Raw genomic sequence first — 17361 nt, 5'->3', positions numbered from 1 at the left:
AACTCTTCATCGTAGTGCACCATGTTAGTAAACCACTCACAGTATTCCATTCTACGATCTGGGTCGTCCTCGTTCATTGCGTGTAGCAATCGTGGGATGTAGCACTTCCACTTTGCTGTCTTCAAAATTCGCCGAATACTTGAGTGACTTACTCCAGTTTCACGGGCGCACTGTCTCACAGACATCTATGGTGAACGAGTGAATTGTAACACACGACGGGAGTTAGCTGGACTTGTTACTGTTACAGGTCGTCCAGATCGTTGTTTGTGTACATCTTTAACACAGCCTTCGGCTTCAAATTTTTCTCGAATGCGACGAATCGTTAAACGTGTTGGTGGCTCTGTTTGATACTCATTTCGCCATTGCTGTTGAACCTCATTAATGTTTTAGTACTTAAAATACCACTTCAAAAGTGACTTCTTTTCATCGAATGTAAGCCTTGCGCCAGCCATGTTTACTCGAGTAACTAGGTGCAACTAAGAACAAAACACTATCTGGCGACTGTCATCTGATAAAACAAAACAGCGCAATACAATGCTTGTGTGGTGATTGCCGGAACTACAAACTATTACACTACCAAAGACGAGACAACTCCGTCAATTAGTTTGTCAGTTATGGACTTTTAAACAGTGGATACATTTTTTGGGCCCCTCTGTATAAGAATCAGGAACAATTGTCCTACTGATATCAGTGTACAGTAGAAGCTCGAAGCGTTGTTACAAAGAATTCTTTCATACCCTGGAGCGGCACTCCATCGGACATGTAACTCTAATACCTTAATGCTGGTAGATTTTTGGTACATCTCCTTTCGCTTAATGACACTGAACGAACAAAGTCTTTTCATGCAATAGATGGACGTTGGATTACTGACTTTGTGAGAAGCAATCCAATCCACTGTGCTGCCCGTGAAGCAAGGTGCTTCAAAAGTCACTGCCAAGTCCTCAAACTTAGGGAATAACTAGGAATCACATCCTGTTGGTACGCCAAGACTGCTCTCTTGGGGTAAATAGCAATATGATATAACTTTTCTGAGTATTTCAGGTAACTGAATGAAACGGGGGTGGAGAACGCTGGAGTTGGAGGCAAATTGTTGGGGGAAGCGTGTGGTCAACAAGAGCAGTGATCGATGGATGAAGTTTTTAATGATGATAAGAATGTTTTATAATTGTTATTATTCAGACTAAGAACAGCCGACCAGTTGCAAAGGATAAAGTAATCTTTACCTAGGTTTCAATAGATATAAATCTATCTTCTTCAGAAGACGCCTGGGGACAATGAACATCGTAATATATATTAAGGTATGAAACATGAGTCAAGATTTTTTTTTTTTTACTTTATTGTTATTTTAAAGCCTGTACAGCAGGCAGGCTGTCAGCAGCATACTACGCTGCTCTTCAGCCATAGAAGATACAATCAGCAAAAACAGGAGAAAAAACATAAAAGTCACAAAATGGTGGGCAATAAAAGGAGACACAGAGAGACAAACACGGAGTCGTTCACACTCGACGATAAGCCACACTGCAAACTGTTGAGACGACGCACAAACACTGAAGGAGACGATGGCACTGGTGAACGATGGAGTGTGACGGTGAACACTGAACACTAAACACGACGGCACACACAAGACACTGATGGCGGTGATCTCCGGCGCGCGAAAGTCCACGTAGCGTGTGCGAGTCCGGGGACCTGCCAAGAGGGGAACAGGGGTGAGGTGGGGGAGAGGGGAGAAAAGGATGCCAATGGCGGAGGAGACGGGGGCAGGAAGGAGAGGGACAGGGGAGGGGAGGCCCGGGGGAGGAGGGGAGAGAAAAAGGAGGAGGGAGGGAAAAAGGGAGAGAAGGGAGGGAGGGTGCCCTGAGGAGCAAGCACAGGAGGAGGGCGGGAGGATCAAAGTTGGTAGGAGGGGTAGATGGAGGGGAGGAGGGCATCATCAGGGAGGGGGAGCTGGCAGAAGCCACCTTGGGAGAGGGTAAGGAGGGTGGAGAGATGGAGACCGGGTGGGACATGGGAGTACAGGCGCGGCAGCGGGCGGGGGTGGGAGAGGATCGGGGAGACGAGCGGGTGAGGAGGATCGAGTTTACGGGAGGTGTATAGGATTCGTATCCTTTCGAGGAAGAGGAGGAGGTGGGGGAAGGGGATAAGGTCATACAGGATCCGCGTGGGGGAAGGGAGACGGATGCGATAGGCAAGGCGGAGAGCATGGCGTTCAAGGATTTGGAGGGATTTATAAAAGGAAGGGGGGGCGGAGATCCAAGCTGGATGGGCGTAACAGAGGATAGGGCGGATGAGGGACTTATAGGTGTGGAATGAGTCAATCTTTTTTTTTTTTTTTTTTTTTTTTTCCTTTATTGAATTTCAATTCCCCCCGAAGGGGGCGGGCTGGCAGCAGCTTAGGACGCCGCTCTGCAGCCTACAGGTTTTCTGACAAAGAGCAGGAGAATAAATAATAATAAAAAACAGGCGATAAAATCGGGGACTCATTGAGTAACAAGGTGAAAAGAAAATGGGGAAATGAAAACAAACAACAGAGGGATGATGAAGCGAATAAAAAAATACATACGGAGCAGACAGGGGAAACAATAGGCAATTAAAAAAACACAGCGACAGTCTGGATTCTGTTCGCAAAGTATATAAAACGCAGACCCAGCGACAGCATGGTTTCTGTTCGCAACACAACACTGAAGAGTCACTAGAACACAGCACGAAAAAGTCGGCAAAGGTGACACCACAGTCGAGAGCAGGTGGGGGGAAACTGAACAGGAGATGGGAAAACAAAAAAGGGGGAAAGGAGAGTAAAAGCGAAGGGGGGGGGGAACCGGGAAAGGAGCTGATGGAGGATGAGGACCCATAAGAGGGGTGGGGGCAGACGCGACAGGGAGGGGGGTAGGCAGAGGAGGGGAATACAAAAGGACTGGGGGGGCGAAGGGAGGTAGGGAGAGGTGTAGTGGGGAGGAAACAGGACGGAAGGGGGGGGGAAGAGGGAGCCCAGGGAAAGGACAGAGGAAAGGAGGGGGAGGGAGGATCAGAGTTGATAGGAAGGATAAATGGAGGGAGAGAGGGCATCATCCGGGAGGGGGAGTTGACGGAAGCCACCTTGGGAAAGGAGATGGAGGGTGTAGAGATGGAGGGTAGGGGGGACACAACGGTGAAGACGGGGCAGGGGGCGAGGATGGGAGAGGAGAGGAGCAACCAGGGGGTGAGGGGGTTCAAGACGGCGGGAGGTGTAGAGGATGCGGATATGTTCGAGGAAGAGGAGCAGATGGGGGAAAGGAATGAGATCATAGAGGAGCCGCGTGGGGGACGGGAGGCGGATACGGAAGGCGAGGCGGAGTGCATGACGCTCAAGGATCTGGAGGGACTGATAGAATTTGGGGGGGGCAGATATCCAGGCAGGACTGGCATAACAGAGGATGGGACGGATTAAGGATTTGTAGGTGTGGAGGATGGTAGAGGGGTGCAACCCCCATGTCCGGCCAGAGAGGAGTTTGAGGAGGCGGAGGCGGTTGTGGGCTTTGGATTGGATGGATCGGAGATGAGGGATCCAGGTGAGGTGACGGTCAATGGTGAGGCCAAGGTAGGTGAGGGTGGGGGTGAGATGGACAGGACGTGCGCAGACAGTAAGGGAGAAATCCAGGAGCCGGAAGGAGCGAGTGGTACGACCTACGATGATTGCCTGGGTCTTGGAAGGATTGAGTTTCAGGAGCCATTGGTTACACCATGCAGCAAAAAGGTCAAGGTGATTCTGGAGAAGGCGTTGGGACCGTTGGAGGGTAGGAGCGAGGGCGAGGAATGCGGTGTCATCAGCATATTGCAAGAGGTGCACTGGAGGGGGGGGTTGGGGCATATCTGCTGTGTACAGGAGGTAGAGGAGAGGGGAGAGGACAGAGCCCTGGGGCACACCGGCAGAGGGGTAGAAGGTGCGGGAATTGGCATGATGGATGGTAACGTAGGAGGGGCGGCGGGAGAGGAAGGAGGCCACCAGACGGATGTAGTTGATAGGAAGGGCGTAGGTTTGGAGTTTAAACAGGAGACCGGGATGCCAGACACGGTCGTAGGCCTTTTCAAGGTCAAGTGAGACAAAAATGGCGGAGCGACGGGAGTTAAGCTGGAGGGAGAGGAGATGAGTGAGGCGGAGGAGTTGGTCATCAGCAGAGAAGGAAGGTCGAAAGCCACATTGGGTGTTTGGGAGGAGGTGGTTTTGGTGGAGGTGGAGATGGATGCGCCGGGAAAGGATGGATTCCAAGAGCTTGCTGAACACCGACGTGAGACAGATAGGACGATAGGAAGAGGCATCAGATGGAGGCTTATTGGGTTTGGAGAACATCAGGATACGGGAGGTTTTCCACAGGTCAGGATAGAAGCCAGTGGCAAGGATGACATTGTAGAGGGCGGCAAGGAGGGAAAGGAAGGAGGGAGGGCAGTGTTTGAGGTGGCGGTAGGTAACGCAGTCGTGGCCGGGAGCAGTGTTGCGTTTAGCGCGGAGTGTGAGGCTGATGTCCTGTGTAGTGATGGGAGTGTTAAGTGCAGATGGTGGGGTGTGGCCCAAGTACTGGAAGCTAGGAGCAAGGGGAGGAACAGAGGTATTTGTACAGTCCATGACATCAGGGAAGAGGGAATAATCAAAGTGGGGATCATCTGGGACGGAAAAAACATCAGAGAGGTGGGAGGCAAAGTGGTTGGCCTTACTGAGGTTGTCAGGAAAGGGACGGTCATTAAGGAGGAGAGGGTACTGGGGGGTGGGGCGGTTCCCAGTAAGGCGGTGGAAAGCAGACCAATACTTGGAAGAGTTGATGGGGAGCGTGGTGTTGAGGTGGGTACATGTCTGGCACCAGGCTCGGCGTTTCTTCGCAACAAGCAGGTTGCGGATGTGTCGCTGTAATTGCCGGTGGTGGGTAAGTGTATCCCGGTCACGAGTGCGGAGAAAAGAGCAGTAGAGGCGGCGGGACTCCCGAAGGAGAAGGACGGCCTGTGGAGGCAGGGCGGGGCGGTGAGGGTGGACGGCTTTGGTGGGGATATGGGTGGCGACGGCATCAGACAAGGTCTGGTGCAGGAAGGCAGCAGTGCGAGAGATGTCATCAGGAGACTGGAGGGTAAGGACGTGGCTGTCAACCTGGGTGTGAATGGAATCCCGGTAGGCATCCCAGTTGGCACGGGAGTAATCATGGACAAGTTTAGGAGGGACGTCAGGGCGAGGAGCGTGGCGGGGATGGCGACCGTTAGAGATAGTGAGGAGGACAGGAGCATGGTCACTGCCAATGAGGTCAAGGACATCCGCGGTGATGCGCCCAAGGAGGTTGGGAGAGGCAAGTACTACATCAGGAGTGGTGTTGGATTCGGGCCAGGTGTGCTGGGGCAGGGGAACCAGGTCTCCCTGGAGAGTGGTGAGAAACTGATGCCACCGCCGGAGGTCGGCAGGATCGCGGCTGTGGATATTGAGGTCGGCGGCAATCACGTAGGTGGAGAAGGTGCGGTCAATGTGGGCCAGGAAATCATACGGGATGGGGGTGCGAGGGCGGACATAAATGGTGGCACAGGTGATGGTAAGGGCGGGGAAGAAGAGGCTGAGGGTGAGATGCTCGGCAGGATTGTTAAGGAGAGGTTGGGGCCGGACAGGGAGGTGCTTGAGGTGGCCTATAGCAACTCCGCCACGTGCCAGAGGGTACGGGTTATCGGTACGATGTAGGGTGTAAGGGGCAGTGGAGACGGAGATACGGGGCTGAAGGAAGGTTTCATTGAGGACGAAGGCATCCACGCGGTGCTGACGTAGGGTGTGGAGGAAGAGGAGTTTGTGGGTGGGCAGGGAGCGAATGTTGTGGTACAGGATACGGTACGGTTGTTGTACCATGCGAGTGGAGAGTTAGATGAGGGTGGTGAGGGGCGTGAAGGTGAAGTGGGCCTGGTTGTGGGAGTAAGTGGCATAGGTGGTAAGATGGAAGATGGAACGGGCAGCGAGGGCGATTTGGGAAAAAAATGGTTCAAATGGCTCTGAGCACTATGGGACTCAACTGCTGAGGTCATTAGTCCCCTAGAACTTAGAACTAGTTAAACCTAACTAACCTAAGGACATCACAAACATCCATGCCCGAGGCAGGATTCGAACCTGCGACCGTAGCGGTCTTGCGGTTCCAGACTGCAGCGCCTTTAACCGCACGGCCACTTCGGCCGGCGGCGATTTGGGAAAGAGTGTGGGAGCGCTGGAAGGGGTGGATGTTTTGGAGCACAATGGTGGTGAAACGGATGATGTCCTCAGCAGTAGGGGGAGGGCGGAGCGAGTTGTTGGGGTGGATGGGGTCATCAACAGGACGGACAGGGACGGTGAGCTCAGGGGTTACTGGTGGAGGTTTCGCTTTACACTTCGAGGAGTAGGTAGGATGTGGTTCATTACAAGTGTTGCAGGAGGGGGGAGAGGTGAGGTTGGGGCAATGCTTGAGGAAGTGGGAGGCTTTGCAGTGGGGACAAGTAGGGGGGTTCTTGCAGGCAGAGGTAACGTGGTCATTGTAGGTGAGACAGCGTTGGCAGCGGTAGGATTGGACAGGGGAACGGGAGGGGTCCACCTTATGGCGCTGATTGTAGATGAGGGCTCCCTCGGTGAGGAGGCGGTCAATGGAGGAGGAGGATTCAGTGAATATCCGCATGAGAAAAGTCGGCCCGGCATCATTGAAGATGCGACGGGCCGAGCGGATTTCGATGTCGGGCCGGGAGTTGAGTTCCGCCAACACCTCAGCCTCCGTGATCACGGGGCTAAGCTTCGTGATCACAGCGGTGAAGGTCGGCGGACGTCGGGGAGGTTGAGGCTGACGGGGAGAGAACGGGGTGTGGTAGGGGGTGAGGGTTGCACGTTGGCCAAATTGGATACGAGGGATGCGGGAGAGGAGGTCGGTGTGGAAGGAAGCATTGGGGGATTTTATGAGGACCGAGTCCTTGCGAGGAATCAGTTGGGAGATGGGAGCATTGGGGCAGTATTTCCGGATGGCGAGAGTGAGGGAGCGGGCATCAAGGAATTGAGGGTCAGGATTGGAGAGGACAAAGGTGTGGGTGGCAGGCGTGGCGGGGGTGGGGGTCGGGGCCGCGTCCATGGGAGTGGGTGGGTCACGGGGATTGGGGGTTTTTTTGGAGGAGACTTCGGGGGAAGGGTCAGCATTCGGGCACTTGGAAGGTTTCGTGGACACCACTGGGTGGGGAGGGGGCAGGGGGACGGGTTGCAGGGGGAGATGGCGGGGGGCAGGACCACCCTGAGCAGCGGAAGAAGCAGACGGTGGGGGCGTGGGTGTCACTGAGACTGTGGAACGTCGAGCAGAGATCCGTGCTGGCTTGGAGCCTGTCGGAGGCGGTGCGGGGAGCGGCGGAAAGTCAGTAGCTGTCGATGGGGCGACAGTGATAGGGGAAGAGGAGTTGGGGGTGGGTACAGCCGAAAGTGGTGCAGGGGTGGGGTGGACAGGGAGAGAAGGAAGGACGGGAAGTGGGGTGGAGGATGAGCTCCATGTGATGGTGGTTGGAGCAGCGGAGGGAGAGGTGAAAATGATAGTGGTAGTGGTGGTGGGTTGGGACATGGTGGCGGCGCGCGAGAAGGGCGGCGGCGGCGGCGACCAGGCGGCGGCGGCGGCGAGCAGGCGGCGGCGGCGGCGGCGGAGGCGGCAGGCGGCAGGCGGCAGGCGGCAGGCGGCAGGCGGCAGGCGGCGAGCACCGCCAGGCGGCGACCAGGCGGCGGCGGCGAGGACCGGCAGGCGGCAACCAAACGACGACGACGGCGGCGGCGGCGGCGGCGGCGAGCACCGGCAGGCGGCGGCAGCGAGCACCGGCAGGCGGCGAGCACCGGCAGGCGGCGGCGAGCAGTACTGACGACGAGCAGACGGCAAGGCAAGGGTGGGGATCTTCCACGTCGAGGGTGCACCCTGAGAGTAGCCCAGGCAGTGAAACTCGTCGACGAAGAAGTGAGGGAATCCAACCCTCGAATGAATGAGTCAAGAATAAAGTTTAACATATATTAGGAAAATATTGTATTACAAGATGTGAGAAAGATTCTTAGTACTTACAGTATTATAACAACATGAAGTGATATGTCCTTATCGTTTAGGCAACATCTGCATAGTTACATTAATCATATAAAATATAGCCCTGACAACAGGGTTTGTCAAACAAATAAAATAGGTACATAGAAGTTGCAGAGCGCCTAAGCGACTGAGTAAAATCGGCCAGCGTAGTAGCACAGCGGCCAGGGCAGGTGGCGCTCATGCCGCGAACTATGTGCCGATAGGCGTACTGAAGTAACATTTGAAACATCAATTTTAAATGCGTTCTTAAATAGAGTGATAATAAATAAATTGGCAAGCATTTGACACTCCCGTTATGACATTGTGGGAGGTATAGGAACAATAACGTAGATACATACATCAAAAAGACAGGTGGCGCTTCTGCCGTGAGTTACATGCAGTGGTTTATATAGCCAAAATATAAAGTTATATTACCATATTAGTGAAGCCCATAGAACGTATATAAGTCAAACCATCAAGAACAATCAGTAATGGCTTTTAAGAAAATTACGAGACCTGGTCTACAATCCAGTTACTACGTAATATAGAATAAGAGAAAATTACATGAGGGCCGCTGTAGTGGCAGCCATATATCGTGAAAAGAACACATTACATAAACGATAGTAAACTGGAGGATTTGAAAGTGCATTATAGCTTCCTGAGGAAATAGACTACTGAGGTTACTAACATTAATGTTATATATTACACAGTAACTGGATTGTAGACCAGGTCTCGTAATTTTCTTAAAAGCCATTACTGATTGTTCTTGATGGTTTGACTTATATACGTTCTATGGGCTTCACTAATATGGTAATATAACTTTATATTTTGGCTATATAAACCACTACATGTAACTCACGGCGGAAGCGCCACCTGTCTTTTTGATGTATGTATCTACGTTATTGTTCCTATACCTCCCACAATGTCATAACGGGAGTGTCAAATGCTTGGCAATTTATTTATTATCACTCTATTTAAGAACGCATTTAAAATTGATGTTTCAAATGTTACTTCAGTACGCCTATCGGCACATAGTTCGCGACATGAGCGCCACCTGCCCTGGCCGCTGTGCTACTACGCTGGCCGATTTTACTCAGTCGCTTAGGCGCTCTGCAACTTCTATGTACCTATTTTATTTGTTTGACAAACCCTGTTGTCAGGGCTATATTTTATATGATTAATGTAACTATGCAGATGTTGCCTAAACGATAAGGACATATCACTTCATGTTGTTATAATACTGTAAGTACTAAGAATCTTTCTCACATCTTGTAATACAATATTTTCCTAATATATGTTAAACTTTATTCTTGACTCATGGCGGCCAAGAAACGCCGGGACTGGCGACAGACATGCACCCGTTTAAATGCTCCCCTCCCTATAAACTCGTCCAAGTTCTGGACCGCCTTCCGTCGCCTTACCGGAACTAAATCCTCCCCCTACTATCCTCTTCTCCACGATGATCACCCCTTCCCTGACGCCCTTAGTAAGGCCAATCACTTTGCCTCCTACCTGTCCGATGTGTTTTCCATCCCTGATGATCCCCAGTTCGATTACTCCCTGTTCCCAGATATCCGCGATCGAACTGACACCTCTGTCCCTCCCCTCGCTCCTGGTTTCCAGTACTTGGACAACATTCCACACACGGACCTTAATGCCCCCATCACCACACAGGATCTCATCAATACACTCCGCACCAAACGCAACACCGCTCCTGGTCACGATCGTGTCACCTACCGTCACCTTCGTGAAGCTCCTGTCTCTTTTCTCTCCACCCTGGCCAGGCTCTACAATGTAGTCCTGTCCACCGGTTACTACCCCGACCTGTGGAAAACCTCCCGTATCCTCATGTTCCTCAAACCTGGCAAACCGCCGTCCGCCGTCTCCTCCTACCGTCCCATCAGCCTTACCTCGGTCTTCAGCAAGGTCCTGGAATCTATCCTCACCCGCCGCATCCACCAGCATCTCCGCCAGCACCGCCTCCTCCCCGTTACCCAGTGTGGCTTTCGGCCGTCCTTCTCTTCCGACGATCTTCTCCTTCACCTCACTCATCTCCTTTCCGAACAGCTCAATTCCCGTCGCTCCGCAATCTTCCTCTCTCTTGACCTCGAACGCGCTTATGACCGCGTATGGCATTCCGGTCTCCTCTTCAAGCTCCAAACCTTCGCCCTTCCCATTAACTACGTTCGTCTGATCGGTTCCTTTCTCTCCCGCCGTCCTTCCCATGTCACCATCCATAACACCGATTCCTACACCTTTTTCCCCTCCGCCGGTGTGCCCCAAGGCTCCGTCCTCTCCCCCCTTCTGTACTTGTTGTACACGGCGGACATGCCGCCGCCGTCACCCCCCCGTCCACCTTCTCCAGTTTGCCGATGACACCGCCTTCCTTGCCCTTGCCCCCACCCTGCGACGCTCCCAACACCTTCTCCAATCCCATCTTGACCGGTTCACCGCTTGGTGCAATCAGTGGTTGCTCAAGGTCAATCCTTCCAAAACCCAGGCGATCATTGTAGGCAAAACCACCCCCTCCTTCCGCCTCCTTGATTTCTATCTCACCGTTTATGGCCGTCCCATCGCTCTCACCCCCACCCTTAAGTACCTTGGCGTCACCCTCGACCGTCGCCTCTCCTGGACTCCCCATCTCCAGACAATCCAAGCCAAGGCACGTTCCCGACTCAGTCTCCTCAAGCTCCTTTCCGGCCGAACGTGGGGTCTGGACCCCTCCACCATCCTCCACACCTATAAGTCCCTCATCCGCCCTATCCTCTGTTACGCCCATCCAGCCTGGATCTCCGCCCCCCCTTCCTTTTATAAATCCCTCCAAATCCTTGAACGCCATGCTCTCCGCCTTGCCTATCGCATCCGTCTCCCTTCCCCCACGCGGATCCTGTATGACCTTATCCCCTTCCCCCACCTCCTCCTCTTCCTCGAAAGGATACGAATCCTATACACCTCCCGTAAACTCGATCCTCCTCACCCGCTCGTCTCCCCGATCCTCTCCCACCCCCGCCCGCTGCCACGCCTGTACTCCCACGTCCCACCCGGTCTCCATCTCTCCACCCTCCTTACCCTCTCCCAAGGTGGCTTCCGCCAGCTCCCCCTCCCTGATGATGCCCTCCTCCCCTCCATCTACCCCTCCTACCAACTTTGATCCTCCCACCCTCCTCCTGTGCTTGCTCCTCGGGGCACCCTCCCTCCCTTCTCTCCCTTTTCCCTCCCTCCTCCTTTTCTCGTCCCTCGTCCCCCGGGCCCCCCCCTCCACTGTCCCTATCCTCCTGTCCCCGTCTCCTAAGCCATGGCATCCTCTTTTCCTCCCCTCTCCCCCTCCTCATCCCTGTTGCCCTCTTGGCAGGTCCCCGGACTCGCACACGCTCAGTGGACATTCGCGCGCCGGAGATCACCGCCATCAGTGTATCGTGTGTGCCGTCATGTTTAGTGTTCAGTGTTTACCGTCACACTCCATCGTTCACCAGTGCCATCGTCTCCTTCAGTGTTTGTGCGTCGTCTCAACAGTTTGCAGTGTGGCTTATCGTCGAGTGTGAACGGCTCCGTGTTTGTTTCTCTGTGTCTCCTGTTTTATTGCCCACCATTTTGTAACTTTTATGTTTTTCTCCTGTTTTTGCTGATTGTACCTTCTATGGCTGAAGAGCAGCGTAGTAGGCTGCTGACCGCCTGCCTGCTGTACAGGCTTTAAAATAACAATAAAGTAAAAAAAAAAAAAACTTGACTCATGTTTCATACCTTAATATATATTACGATGTTCATTGTCCCCAGGCGTCTTCTGAAGAAGATAGATTTATATCTATTGAAACCTAGGTAAAGATTACTTTATCCTTTGCAACTGGTCGGCTGTTCTTAGTCTGATTTACGTGGAACCATTGCTGTAGCGCAGCTATGTTTAAAGTATTGTTATTATTATAAAAATCATCAGTGATTGCAAAACAATTGACTTTATCGTTTTATGTTGCAGAACATTACGATGGCTCCGCCTACACTCTACATTCACATGATGAGCCCTCCATGTAGATTTGTTCGTCTGGTAGTGGCCATCGTTGAGTTGGAGGTGAATGTAGTGGTTCTGAAGGAGCTTAGCAAGGAAATGCAGACGCCTGAGATGCTGGAGGTAAGCGCATACTCCTATTGCGTAACTATTACAAACGTTTAGAAAACAGGGTACTTTTTTACCATCGTAAAAATATTCGCTGTCCAGTGGGTACATCTGTGTAATCGTAATTCGTTCTGTTTGGCTGCATCCACTTGTCGTTCATTACTGGCCTAAAGTCTTCTTCATAATCACGAGTGAGTAAAGCGAAACATTGTACCAAGGCGTTGCTTATTCTGCGTCAAGACCAGTGAATCTTATCTCTTATCAGTTGTTTTCTTCGTGGAGCTACTTGACCGACTAGTAGTGGCTGTACGGTCTGGAAGGTCTGCATAACGACCGGGAGAGCGGTGTGCTGACCACAGTACAACTCCATACCGCATCCACATGACGCCGAAAGTAAGGGGAGGACACGGCGGTTGTAGACACCCTTAGGCCATGATGGCCTCACGAGGAGCTTGTTTATCCCACGTCTTCACAGGGTCGGTATGTCAATCCACCCCTGCACGGAATTTTGTGAACCCCATCCGAATGCGTCTAGTGTCATTCCATGTGGAAGTACGAAAACATTTTTGATATAGGATATCAGTACCAGTCCAGTATACACTTAGTCGGATGTGGGAGATCGCCTAAAAACCACATCCAGGCTCATCGTTAATCCGCCAAGCATATTCGATCTTGGGTCGGCGCTTCCCCAAATCCCAGAAGGATCGTTCTAACGTGCACGGTTATCTAGGCGGGGCAGTGACATACTCAGTTGTCTAACAGATGTGTAAATGGTCTATTATAAATTGCTTTCTCTAAGTCCTTCCCTTTATTCCTGATTAGCTGAGAAACCTGATATTGCCCAGATGTTTATTTATAGCTGTTCCTGAGACTTCTTACACATGGAATTTGTTTTTAACTTCTTTGTATGCAACGTTCGAAGTAGTTTGATTTGGGACGTGAATGAACAACTTACTTGCTTCACTAGACTGCACTGGAGAGAGCCACATATAGCTGGCCATGCAAAAAGCAGCTGCCACTAAGGCCCACGCCCGCAACATACAGCGCCTGACTTTGTTTTCTGTTATTGTCATGCCATAACATAAGATCACTGGGAAATGTACATGTTTAATGTGAGACGGTAAATTGTTACGAATAAATGGGATTTGAGTTATAAAAACTCCCTCCTGCACCCATCAAAATTTCCTCTTATATATTTTACTTTGAAGAGGAGTAACTATAAGACTCCGTGAGTGAGGGTTTCTGAGGAGTGAGACAATGCAGTACGCTCTCGATCAGAGTTAAGGTGCGCCTTGCTTCCAGAAGGAGTTTCCAAAGAGCGATTAAAGCCTGGTGTTTTGGAGCCATAGCAAGTCTCGCCTATGTTAACTGGATTCTTGAGATTGCATCTTCTTCGGTCTTTTAGCCATTCTGGTGTATTCTGAAAGACTCGACTGTTTTCTAGACATTTTTATTTGTATACAGAAAGAAATCAAAATGTAATATGTGGCCACCTGAATCACAAAGCAATCTTAATAGCTCTTTTCTCCTAACCTATCTAAAGAAGCAAAGTAATGTCGTTAAGTTTTTAATACACAATGCGAAATCAGTAGTTCCGTATATCCCAGCTGTTAGTTTATATTTGTAGATATAAGGTTGCAGTATTTCATTCTGTCACTGATGTAAACTTTCGAAAATTCATTTCTCACCGTGTTAAAAAAAACTAACAGTGCTTTCTGTTGGTTCTTTGGCGTACTACGCCGCACTGATTAAACATCTGAACTATTAAACTCAACAGACGATTTTAGATAAAAATTTAAATTACGATATCTTTTTTCTCATGATGCGATTGTGATCAAATACAGCATATAAGTCGCCCTACGCTACGCTCATGTTACCTGCGAAAACCCCATGAAAGGTCGTTCAATAGTTTTGGAGATTAGCATGTTCAAACAGACAGACAGACAGACAGACACGACGATTTTAGATAAACTGAAATCACGATATCTTTTTTGTGATCCAATTTTGGTGAAATAAATCCTATCGATTGTCCCAATCTACGATAAAGTGAAAATTTTTGAAGATTAGCGCCTTGAGACAACGGTTTTATAGTTTTATTATTAGTATAGAAACAGACAGTTTACAATAACATTGACAGGATTTTTCAGTGGGTTGCTTTACGATTCACACGATTTCTGGCCGTTTCTCTTTTTTACTGTGTTAAACTTAAATATAAAAGTCTTACTACATTTTGATGCAATTGTTCCAGAAATTCCCCCAGCATCAAGTCCCAGCATTGGATGACAACGGCCTGTATATTTCCGAAAGGTGAGCATCAGATAATGTTTATATCAGTTTTGATTTAGTAAAAATTTTCCAGAATGAATCTTCTCAGGAAAGTGTACACTACTTTGAAATTTCCTATCAGAATAAAACTGTATTCCGGGCCCGGAGGGACCTTGCTGCGAAGGCGAGTCATGAGACGTGCTTAGATGACTCACTCAGTGAGAGCACTGTGCGCGATGGTCCCAAGTGCCGGATTCGAGTCTCCGTAAGCAGACAGTTTTAATCCGTCAGGAAGTTTCATCGACAATTATTTTTGTATAGACTGGAACCTACAGTCTCATTTACCTTTCAACCACAACGATGGGATGATGAATTGTGTGCTTTTCCGATTAAACAAGCACGTTTTTTGCTCTACACAAGCTTTAAGTACAGCAGTAAAATCTAATGTAAATCATTACCAGATAATACTTGAAGAAGGGAACTTCTGTAATACAAATATAAATATATATACACTCCTGGAAATGGAAAAAAGAACACATTGACACCGGTGTGTCAGACCCACCATACTTGCTCCGGACACTGCGAGAGGGCTGTACAAGCAATGATCACACGCACGGCACAGCGGACACACCAGGGACCGCGGTGTTGGCCGTCGAATGGCGCTAGCTGCGCAGCATTTGTGCACCGCCGCCGTCAGTGTCAGCCAGTTTGCCGTGGCATACGGAGCTCCATCGCAGTCTTTAACACTAGTAGCATGCCGCGACAGCGTGGACGTGAACCGTATGTGCAGTTGACGGACTTTGAGCGAGGGCGTATAGTGGGCATGCGGGAGGCCGGGTGGACGTACCGCCGAATTGCTCAACACGTGGGGCGTGAGGTCTCCACAGTACATCGATGTTGTCGCCAGTGGTCGGCGGAAGGTGCACGTGCCCGTCGACCTGGGACCGGACCGCAGCGACGCACGGATACACGCCAAGACTGTAGGATCCTACGCAGTGCCGTAGGGGACCGAACCGCCACTTCCCAGCGAATTAGGGACACTGTTGCTCCTGGGGTATCGGCGAGGAACATTCGCAACCGTCTCCATGAAGCTGGGCTACGGTCCCGCACACCGTTAGGCCGTCTTCCGCTCACGCCCCAACATCGTGCAGCCCGCCTCCAGTGGTGTCGCGACAGGCGTGAATGGAGGGACGAATGGAGACGTGTCGTCGTCAGCGATGAGAGTCGCTTCTGCCTTGGTGCCAATGATGGTCGTATGCGTGTTTGGCGCCGTGCAGGTGAGCGCCACAATCAGGACTGCATACGACCGAGGCACACAGGGCCAACACCCGGCATCATGGTGTGGGGAGTGATCTCCTACATTGGCCGTACACCACTGGTGATCGTCGAGGGGACACTGAATAGTGCACGGTACATCCAAACCGTCATCGAACCCATCGTTCTACCATTCCTAGACCGGCAAGGGAACTTGCTGTTCCAACAGGACAATGTACGTCCGCATGTATCCCGTGCCACCCAACGTGCTCTAGAAGGTGTAAGTCAACTACCCTGGCCAGCAAGATCTCCGGATCTGTCCCCCATTGAGCATGTTTGGGACTGGATGAAGCGTCGTCTCACGCGGTCTGAACGTCCAGCACGAACGCTGGTCCAACTGAGGCGCCAGGTGGAAATGGCATGGCAAGCCGTTCCACAGGACTACATCCAGCATCTCTACGATCGTCTCCATGGGAGAATAGCAGCCTGCATTGCTGCGAAAGGTGGATATACACTGTACTAGTGCCGACATTGTGCATGCTCTGTTGCCTGTGTCTATGTGCCTGTGGTTCTGTCAGTGTGATCATGTGATGTATCTGACCCCAGGAATGTGTCAATAAAGTTTCCCCTTCCTGGGACAATGAATTCACGGTGTTCTTATTTCAATTTCCAGGAGTGTATATATATATATATATATATTTCCGACATGTGTATTTCCACGTAGACATTGGGCTATAACTCATATAAAGATTTCACGGGTCTCCAGCCACATCATATAGTTAAATTCCCTACAGACTTCGGCAGAATGCTCTGCGGCTAATCTAAAATGGTAACTGGCTGCCGTAGAGTTCCTTTAATTTGTTATTTATATTTTCATCCTGTAAACACATTTCATTTCCTACCCTGAAGAGTAGGGCAGGCTGTTTGATATTCAGGCAAACTGTCAAGCTTTCTCTACTTGTTTCCATGTCCTGGCCGTGCGGTCAGGGCGAACTGTATAGGATCCTCTGTAATATCGCCCTAAAGCCTGTGATCTCAGATGAGCTGTCTCTGATCAATTGAGAATACATAGGCCTATTGGTCTCGTCCCACTACAATGCTGCACCCTCACCATGGCCAGATCGTAGTACGCACTAAACTGCGAGCCACTGTCTTTGTTGTTGGTGTTGTCCGATATTTTCGTATCAATTTTGTCTTTCATTTCGCCAATTCAGAAGCAGTTTGTCCGTACCGTGTCGACGAATAGAGTCATTTGTCCTTTTTTTTTAAAGCATGTCTCAGTTCCATAGGTAGCTCAGGTGCAAACACAACCACAGAACAAAGCTAAAGCTCACAAAGCCAGAACGAGCTGGATCGGCGGCAGCGGCCAAACTTCCTGGAAGTCCGCCTGACCAGATTGTCTCCTAGTCGGCGATCCAATGATGTTCGCAAAGGTCCGAAAGACCGTTCGCTTCCTCCGCATGGATTATGAGTTCACAATGAAACGTAGGTAGTCTTGGCACATATAATTCTATTGATTATTGCCTCAGAAAGTCTATCGTCTTCCTTATTATTCGTGAAGATTGGCAGTTTTCGATAATTATCTTTTTCCAGCATGCTAGAGATATTCACAACGTAATTATCTTATTCCAAACTGCGACTGCATTGCTCTTTCAAGTTGGCTACGCTGAAGAAATGATTTCTACAGAATGCGAAGTCCATTGA

The 17361-nt window shown here is 50.6% G+C and overlaps 1 protein-coding gene across 1 annotated transcript in view; it reads left to right on the top strand.

Moving 5' to 3' along the window:
• LOC124777626 (glutathione S-transferase D5-like) overlaps positions 1 to 17361 on the top strand; it is a 57284-nt gene that overhangs the window by 8683 nt on the left and 31240 nt on the right. The window contains exons 2-3 of the mRNA XM_047253100.1: positions 12001 to 12153; positions 14387 to 14445. Coding sequence (XP_047109056.1) covers positions 12010 to 12153; positions 14387 to 14445 — 203 coding nt within the window. The 5' untranslated portion in view covers positions 12001 to 12009. The remainder of the gene's footprint in view (positions 1 to 12000; positions 12154 to 14386; positions 14446 to 17361) is intronic.

This window comes from Schistocerca piceifrons, chromosome 2 (genome assembly GCF_021461385.2).
Source record: "Schistocerca piceifrons isolate TAMUIC-IGC-003096 chromosome 2, iqSchPice1.1, whole genome shotgun sequence".
Taxonomy (NCBI): domain Eukaryota; kingdom Metazoa; phylum Arthropoda; class Insecta; order Orthoptera; family Acrididae; genus Schistocerca; species Schistocerca piceifrons.
The sequence above is the reverse complement of the archived record's forward strand: the minus strand, read 5'-3'. Positions and strand labels throughout refer to the sequence as shown.